We start from the raw sequence: 9,402 nt of genomic DNA on the forward strand, positions 1-9,402 counted from the left end.
GAAAAGGGGAAAATATCATAAACCTTGTTCTCAAAGTCCACCTCCTCGATTTGGAATGATTTGTTGTCTATTCATGTATTCCACAGATTCAGGGTACATCAAGTTGATTGTGGAGCTTTAATCCGCTGCTTCTGAGGCTGCTGGGAGAGATTTCCCTTTCTCTTCTTTGTTCTCATAGCTCCCAGGGCCTCAGCTTTGGATTTGGCCCCGCCTCTAAGTGTAGGTCGCCGGAGGGCGACTGTTTTTTGCTCAGACAGGACAGGGTTCAAGGAGCCGCTGATTCGGGGGCTCTGGCACACTCAGGCCGGGGGGAGGGAGGGGCACGGCGTGCGGGACGGGCCTGCGGCGGCAGAGGCCAGCGTGACGTTGCACCAGCCTGAGGCACTTCTTGGTGGCAGCAGCAGGAGCCTTAGCCGTCTCTGGGGTTTGCGCTTTTAGCCGCAGCTCGTGCCCGTCTCTGGAGCTCCTTTAAACATCACTCTTAATCCCCTCTCCTCGCGCACCAGGAAACAAAGAGGGAAGAAAAAGTCTCTTGCCTCTTCCACAGCTCCAGACCTTTTCCCGGCCTCCCTCCCGGCTAGCCATGGTGCACTAACCCCTTCAGGCTCTGTTCACGCCGCCAACCCCAGTCCTCTCCCTGCCCTCCAATCAAAGCCTGAGCCTCAGCTCACAGCCCCGCCCGCCCCGGCTGGTGAGCAGACAAGCCTGTCGAGCTGGTGAGTGCCGGTCAGCACCAATCCTCTGCGTGGATCTCTCTGCTTTGCCCTCTGCACGCCTGTTGCTGCGCTCTCCTCCGCGGCTCTGAAGCTCCCCACCTCCGGCACCTGCAATCTCTGCCCGCGAAGGGGCTTCCTAGTGTGGGGAAACCTTTCCTCCTTCACAGCTCCCTCCCACTGGTGCAGGTCCCATCCCTATAATTTTGTCTCTGTTTTTTCTTTGTTTCTTTTGCCCTACCCAGGTACGTGGGGAGTTTCTTGCCTTTTGGGAGGTCTAAGGTCTTCTGCCAGCGTTCAGTAGGTGTTCTGTAGGAGTTGTTCCACGTGTACATGTATTTCTGGTGTATCTGTGGGGAGGAAGGTGATCTCCGCGTCTTACTCTTCCGCCATCTTCCCCTCATCCCGGTGATTTCCATTTTGGTAAATTCTGTGGGAACAAGGGGTCTTTCGCTACCTTATTAAGGATATTTTTTATAAAACATCACCATCCTACATGAACTTTTTTTTTACGTCTTTATTGGAGTATAATTTCTTTACGATGGTGTGTTAGTTTCTGCTTTATAACAAAGTGAATCAGTTATACATATGCATATGTTCCCATATCTCTTCCCTCTTGCGTCTCCCTCCCTCCCACCTTCCCTATCCCACCCCTCTAGGTGGTCAGAAAGCACCGAGCTGATCTCCCTTAGCTATGCAGCTGCTTCCCACTAGCTATCTATTTTACATTTGGTAGTGTATATGTGTCCATGCCACTCTCTCACTTTGTCACAGCTTACCCTTCCCCCTCCCCATATCCTCAAGTCCATTCTCTAGTACGTCTGTATCTTTATTCCTGTCTTACCACTAGGTTCTTCATGACATTTTTTTTTCTTACATTCCATATATATGTGTTAGCATACGGTATTTGTTTTTCTCTTTCTGACTTACTTCACTCTGTATGACAGACTCTAGGTCCATCCACCTCATTACAAATAGCTCAATTTTGTTTCTTTTTATGGCTGAGTAATATTTAACTCTCAAAAATTAGCACCTATATAGAAAATATGTCTCTTTGTAATCATTATTTGAGATATTTCGGTTCACTTCATCAGTGAGTTTTGTTACCTTAATTCTGAAGTACCTGTAAGTGAAACCTCATATAGCAGTTCTCAATGCTGATTTCAGTAAGTTGATTTAAAATAGCCTTACCAGGGACTTCCCTGGTGGTCCAGTGGTTGAGACTGCACTCCCAGTGCAGGGGGACACAGGTTCGATCCCTGGCCAGGGAACTAAGATCCTGCATGCAGTGTAGTGCAACCAGAAAAATAAATAAATAAAATAGACTTACCAGTTTGGAAATGTAATCTTCGTTGAGAGAACATTGTTTTATTCTATTTGCATACACATGCTAGTGTTCTTTGTTTTGGGATCAAAATCACCTTGCTGGTTTCTTGAATATATTCATCATAAGCTTCTTGTAGATACTTATCTTATTCATGTTTATGTTACCTGGTCTAGTGCCTAGGACATAGGTGTCTTGTAAGTAGTTCCTGAATGAGTGAATAAATTAATTTATCCTTGGAAATACTTTTAATATTATTATGCAAGTGCTCATTTATATAAAATCAATTAAGATCCGCAGCTGTATTATTATAACTTATTTCCCCCCACACTAAATTGAACAATCTCTCGTTGTTCTTGAGATTCACTGTAGCAAAATGAAAGAATGTTTTTTATGTGTGTTTGGTAATTACTAATATGCAAACATCACTATTCAGTGTGGGCATAGTGGAGTTTCTGACTTAGATATTTGCTAGAAATCCATATTGCTAGGAGTTCTAACTAACCCCAAATGTTTATAACACAAGTTGATGAGCTGAGTTTCTGAGGCATGGGTAGCTATATCATAAAATAACACCTCATGTTTGGCATCCATCAGTAGCCTGCTCAGAGATCAAAGCCCCGGTTCTCATGAAGCCTTGAGTGCTCCCTACAGTTACCTTGGAGAATTGACAAAGTTTAGTGGGAATGTAGGGAAGATTTTAAAAAGAAAAATGAGCTAGGTCTTTTTTTGTGAAATGCAGTGACTGATGTTATCTTACTAGTTCTTCTCACAAACCATTTGCTTAGGAAAATCTCGAAAGTACACATAAATTACTGCCTGTAATCTAGGAAGCGTTTAATAGGCTTGCAAAAAGCAGCTCCAAGAAGAAAATGTCTGAAATATTAAATTATCTTAAAGCTGTTTATGTTTTAAAAACATTGCATAAATACTGAGGTGGAGGAATATTTACATGAGAAGAGATCTGCATACCAAAAGATGCTTCCTGACTTTTGCAAATGTGAATTACTGTTTTTAAAATGTTTTCTAATGGACTGTGAGTGTAGCTCTAGAGGACTGCACTTTCAAAGGACACTATGATAATGATGATAGATATCTCCTGTATTCAAAAAGACTTCCTGGTCAGCACTTTACTAATACTGCTGTTCTGACAATGAATACTAAAAATACAAAAAGTTTAGAATTAGTTAAGTGTATTACAGCAGGAGCACATGGAATTTTATTATAATGCTTGCTTATAACTTAGATTACTGTAGAGTGCCTTTGAACAAGGAATTTAGCTTGAATCATCATTTGCAGATCATTCACTTGGTATTAAATGGTCTGAAAAGGAAGCAGTTTTATTAGGTAAAATAAGTTCTAAACTGAGCTGATAAAATAATTGATGCAGTAAACATATTCATAGATAGAATATGATTAATACAACTGTATCCTCTCAATTGAAACAAGAATGCCCATAGAATTAACTAATTTAATGTATTTTATGCAGCTTTTTGAGCAAATGCTGTTAAAGGTCCTGCTATGCTCTTTGAGACAGATTCTCTGGTGGCAGAGAATACGTACAGCTTATTTTCAAGTTTTTGGCAAGAGGGCTCGGTAATAAATTTTTTAATCAGTTTTTTTGATATATAATTACATACAATAAAATTCACCTTTTCATACATTTAGTTTTGACAATTGGACACAGTTGTGTAACCATGAACACAATTTGTTATTCATCTGCTGATGGACACTTGTGTTTCTTCTAGTTTGGGGTTATTATGAATAAAGCTGCTATGAATATTCATGTCTGTCTTTTTGTGGACATGTGTTTTTACTTCCCTTGGGTAAATACTTAAGAGTAGGATTGCTGAGTCAGATGGTAAAAAAGAGTATGTTTAATTTTATAAAAAACTGCCAAAACATTTTCCAAAGTTGCTGTACTGCTTTACACTCCCACCAGCAAAGTATGAGACTTCTAATTGCTCCACATTCTCATCAGCACTTGCTATTGTCAGTCTCTTTAACATTAGCCATTGTAGTATGTTGGTGGTAGTATCTCTTTGGGATTTTAATTTGCATTTCCTTAATGATAAACAATATTAAGCATTTTCACATATTTATTGGCCATTCACATTTCTTCTTTGATAAAGTGTATGTTCAAATATTTTGCCTGCTTTTTATTCTGTTGCTGGTCCTATATTTGTGCTGCAAGATCTCTTTATGTATTCTGAATGTAAGTCCTTCATCAGATATGTGATTTACAAATTTTTTTCTCCTTATATGTAGTATGTATTTTTATTTTCTTAAGTGTCTTTTGAAAAGCAAAGGCTGTGTTTTTTTTTTTTTTTATGAAATCCTTCTTTTAAATTTCATGCTTTTTGTGTCCTATTGAAAAATCTTTGCCTAACCCAAGGACATAAAGATATTTTTCCTCTGTTTTCCTCTAGAAGTTTTATAGTTTTAGGTTCTACATTTAGGCCTATGATCCATTTCTTATTAAATTTTGTATATGGTGTGAGGTAAGGGTTAATAATCATTTTTGGAGGGGGTATAGATTTACAATTGTTCAACCACTGTTTTTTGAAAGACTGTTCTTTGTCCATTGAATTACCTCAGCATCTTCATCAAAAATCAACCAAATATGTATATGTACATATATATATATGTATTATATATGTATAAAGTAATATATAATAAATATTTCTGGACTCTGTTCTGTCCATTGATCTGTATGTCCACCCTTTTGACAATACCACACTTTCTTGACTATTGTAGCTTAAATAGTAAATCTATTCAGAGCAATTTCATGGCCATTATCTTATTTGAGCCTTATAACCCTCAAGCTAGAATTCCCAAAGACTGCTAGTATTATATCCATTTTATTGGTGAGTAAATAGAATCACAGGTTAATTGGCCTGCCCAAGTTTACACAATTATCAGTAGACCTGACACTAAAATCCTCCCAAAACCTAGTCTATTGTTCTTTTCCTACGCAACTAGGAAAAATAGTGGAGACTTGGTTTCAAATCAGTGGTAAATTTGGAGATATTTTCTAAATAACAAACTCTTACATAAAGGTGGGGACCTCAGAAAACTACTTAAGACAGTCTTATTAAAAATTTGAGTCCTTTCTTGGTACAAAATAATAACCTCAGTATTTGGCTTTGTGAATAGTACATTCAGCATTACTGCATCTGCTATCACTCTTTACTTGGGGTTAATTGAGCTCTATTATTAATCCTAATCCAAATGCTAATTAGGTTTAATGTAGGAGGAGTCTTTCCAAGAAGGGAACTGTTTCTTGATTTTTCTCTTACTGGAATTTATTTGATTGGATTTTTGACCTTGCAGATTATTTTCTGTTGGTGATTTGCTTAAAAGGCAGCCTTTGAGTAAAAGGATAATTTACTTCTGTGCTTTATATTCCTTTATGCTAAAATGTTATCTTCTTTATTGTCCCTCTAAGTTGATTGCTTTTTAAAAATTTTATTGTACATCAAACATGTATGGTCCTAGGTTTGCATAGAGTAATTGTATTATTCGATGTTTTCTCCTTCAGAATGAAGAAGTCAGATTCATTGAAAATGAACTAGAGATTCAAAAGCAAAAATATTTTAAACTTCAGACATTTGTAAGAAGCTTGATACTAGCTATAAAAGCTGACGATAAGGAACAACAGCAGGTAAGTGACAGAAGAGAATAGTAAGCTGTAATGTATCATGTTGAAAAGTAGCATGTCACACTTGGGTTCTACATATTTTTTTGTTTTTATACCTCATTCCTACTTGGCATCAAGGAAGAATTTGTTACTTTGTGACTTTTTTTTAAAGCACAGTTTGATTGGGAAAAAATACTCAGATTTTGTGTGCTACTTTAGTGGAAAATCAAAATAACTGATTAATCATACTTTGTTAATTCCAAGCCACCACTAAATAGGGAAAACATTTAAAATATTTTTTACATAATTATTGACTGTATTCCCCATCTTGTTCATATTATTTCATTTAATTAGTTTTAAAGAAATTCTCAAAATGTTTGTAGAGATGGGGCTACACTAACTGGAGAGACACATATTTGGGGACCTTTTGTGAATGAAAGAAGTGAGGCATTTGCCTCTCTTCTGGATTTTAGTTACATTCCAGCCCCTACTAGAGTTCACAAGTGTTTGAATACCTTTTATTTCATGATATGTTGCTCATCACTAAAAAAACGTGAGATTACTTTGTGAAATTCTTTGTGACCACAGTGCAGCATTCACTTTTCCCAATTTAACGATAGTGTTTGATTCCTCTACCCCAACGTACCGCAAAAAAAAAAAAAAAAGTACTGAAAATCATGGCCTATATAATCAGCCCCCAGATAGAAACTACTGATTTTCATAGTTGAGATTGGGTATAATGGATCTCAAAATACGGTCTAAAAATATAGAAGACACATAGTAGTCCACAAAAGTTATCCAGGTCATCTCTTAAACTACTGATCTTTATACTATGAAATACTTAGAGGTTTATTTCTGGAAGGAATTAATTTTTATTCTGCCGAATAAAAGAGAGCCATATTGTCACTGGTTTCTCATTTAAAAAGCCTGTTTTTCTATTAATCTTGATTTTGGTAAGTTGAGTGAGATGAGTGTTCCACAGAATACTTTGCTCCAATGAAGCAGTCCAGGATTTAAAAATATATGATAATGTCTGACTGAAATATTTGATTATCCAAATAAATTTTTAATCAATAGCCATTTTAAAATAAAAATAATGTTCCCAGAACTGTGCTAAGTCATTAGTTATGGTCTTTCTTCCCTTGATAATTCACTATGTGATTCTAGCCAGGTCAATTGCCTTTCTTGAACTTCGATTTCTCCACTTTGCAAGGAGGATAAGAATGGTTAACATTATGGAACTTGGCATTCACACCCTAGGGCCCAGAATAAGTATTATAGAGACTGATGATATATTTGGGAAATGCCTTAATCTCTTAGGAAGAGTGACACTAGGTCAGGCTCTGACTGATGAAGAACCTGAAGTGAAGAGGGCTCATTGTGTTCACTTTGGTCTATGAAAAAGACAGTTCTAGTAACTGACATAATCTGAAGATTTGTTCAGTGTGCCAATGTTGCAATCCAGAAGATACTGAAAAGGAGAATTTTAAAGTGGACTTCATGCATTAGTTGTGCCTTATATTGCCTCAGATATTAAAGTTTTCCTATTTCATACTACACTCATTTTAGTCAACTACATTAGGTGCAATGAGAAAGAAATAAAAAGTAGTGCTTCTTTGATTTGAAGGTCTCCCCACTAGAATTTAGAATGTCATTAACTTTGCTCATCTACTTTGACTTTCCAGTACTCTAAGCTATGTTAATTGTAACACTTTGCCCTCTTTAATGGGGCTTCTTCACACTTGCAAAATGAAATAAATCCAGTGATGTATTTCTCATAAACTATGATCAACCAATATCAGCAAAGTCTTTGTTTCACCTAGACTGGGTTAGTGGTAAACAAGTGATCTAGCAGAAAAGGGCTCTGTGTCCTATGACTGCAATCTAGAAACCTTAGAGAGTATGTAGTACCTTTAGGTGACTGCTTTGTAAATAGTACACTCAGTTTCATCAAGAAGTTCATGGACAATTTAATAGCATAAAATAAATAATAAATTTTTGTTCAGAAGGAGTTAGTCTTTCCTTTTGAAGCCTGACAGAAAGCTCTAATCTTTCCTCTTTGCTCTAAGACAAAAGCTGTAGGATTTATAGCTGTCACTTCTTTTAATAAACAGAATAGGAGAGTAATGTCTTATTTCAAGTGGATTTCATGTGTTCTCTAACATGCCCTGTTTTTTCGTTCCGTATTTGGGTAGTGGCAAGCTTACATTTGTTCCTGTTCCCTTGATCTTTGTTTACTACTGCACCCAAAGCCCACACTACAAGTAACGTTGTCTAAAACTTGCCGAGATACGCTACATTATTTTTGGTATTAGGATCATCAAATTAATCATTTAATTTGCAATTTCTGATGGTCAAATGGGCATCAGCACTACCAACCAGATAAAACTTGATTAATTATTTATTTCTCTAGTATGAATGCATGTTCTGCAACTCCAGATGAAACAATTACAGCATGGCAAAGTTTAGTTCATGGCTCTTGGCTTATCCAAATTACTCCAGCAGAAAAAATGAGCAGCCCTCTAGATGCATCATTACACAGCCAAATTCACTGGTTCAGCAGTGTCTTGGTGAATGCTTGGCCATCTGTAGATATGGGCATGGCCTAATAAAAGAAAAAAAATCACTTGGACTTTTAAATTGTTAAAGTTTAATCTAAAGTAGAATAGCTGAACTTTTCCCCTAACTGCTAAGTTCTTTCTCCCACTGAAGTACAAAATACTCTTTTGTGAAATGTGTTTTAGTCTGAAGGACACAGCATAACCAAGCAGGACTATTTTAATAAGGAATATAATGTTAAAGCCCTTTAGCAGTTATCAGTGAACACTCAAAACTAGTATGAAAATCACTTATCTCAAACACTTCAAAGCATTTGGTTCAGAATAGTTGCTCATTTCTCTCCTTATTTCCCTTTTGTTCAGGATTCCACTCTATATAATCCACGCTCTCAAGATCTAGTATTTTGTTACTTCCTTAATAATGTATGAAGAATTTTTCTCTTAGGTAAGATATTGTATAAGGTCCTGAAAGAGAAATGCTCCTTTATTTAAATCTGTAAAAATAAATCAATGTGAAAGGACCACAACTATAAAATTGGAAAAAATATGTCCACGTACTAATTCAAAACAATTGATTTTTCTGACTCAGGCACTGCTGTCAGATTTACCTCCTGAATTAGAAGAGATGGATTTCAATCATGCCTCACCGGAGCCTGATGATACCTCATTCAGTGTGTCTTCTTTATCAGAGAAAAATGCCTCAGACAGTTTGTGATTGGGTAGGGGGAGGATATATGATACAGCCTTTTGGCTACCTAACAGGTATGCATTTCAAGATAGTTGCATTCTGTTGTCCTGAAATTCTTCAGTTGGAAAAAGATATTGTCGAACAACGTATACTGAAGGATTAACAAGATATAATGGCTGTGGTGCAAAAAGATGTATGTAAAATTTAAAAGCATTGTTTGAGAGTTTTTTCCAAACTGATGGAACTCTGGGAAAAAATGTAATTAATTTTGAGCAGTTTAGCTATGAAATGCATAATGTCTAATTTCTGAAAGGTCTTTTTGGTTTTATAGAAGAATCTTAGTTTTAGTAATAGTTTTGACCAGAGACACAAAAACAAAGATATTTCAACATAGCTTATCAAGTTACTGAAGCTTGATTAGTCTTGTTTTTGTAGCCATTATGTCTTCTTTCTTCCTCTCTCCTTTTCCTGTTATCTAC

General features: G+C 36.6%; 1 protein-coding gene across 1 annotated transcript in view; it reads left to right on the forward strand.

Annotated features, from left to right (window-relative positions):
- HDX (highly divergent homeobox) overlaps positions 1-8,950 on the forward strand; it is a 143,765-nt gene extending 134,815 nt beyond the window's left edge. The window contains exons 8-9 of the mRNA XM_024753066.1: positions 5,579-5,701; positions 8,825-8,950. Of these exons, the coding sequence (XP_024608834.1) occupies positions 5,579-5,701; positions 8,825-8,950 (249 nt within the window). The remainder of the gene's footprint in view (positions 1-5,578; positions 5,702-8,824) is intronic.
- Positions 8,951-9,402: the final 452 nt, after the last annotated feature.

Source organism: Neophocaena asiaeorientalis, unplaced genomic scaffold (assembly GCF_003031525.2).
Source record: "Neophocaena asiaeorientalis asiaeorientalis breed wild unplaced genomic scaffold, Neophocaena_asiaeorientalis_V1.1 scaffold702, whole genome shotgun sequence".
NCBI classification, from domain to species: Eukaryota; Metazoa; Chordata; class Mammalia; order Artiodactyla; family Phocoenidae; genus Neophocaena; species Neophocaena asiaeorientalis.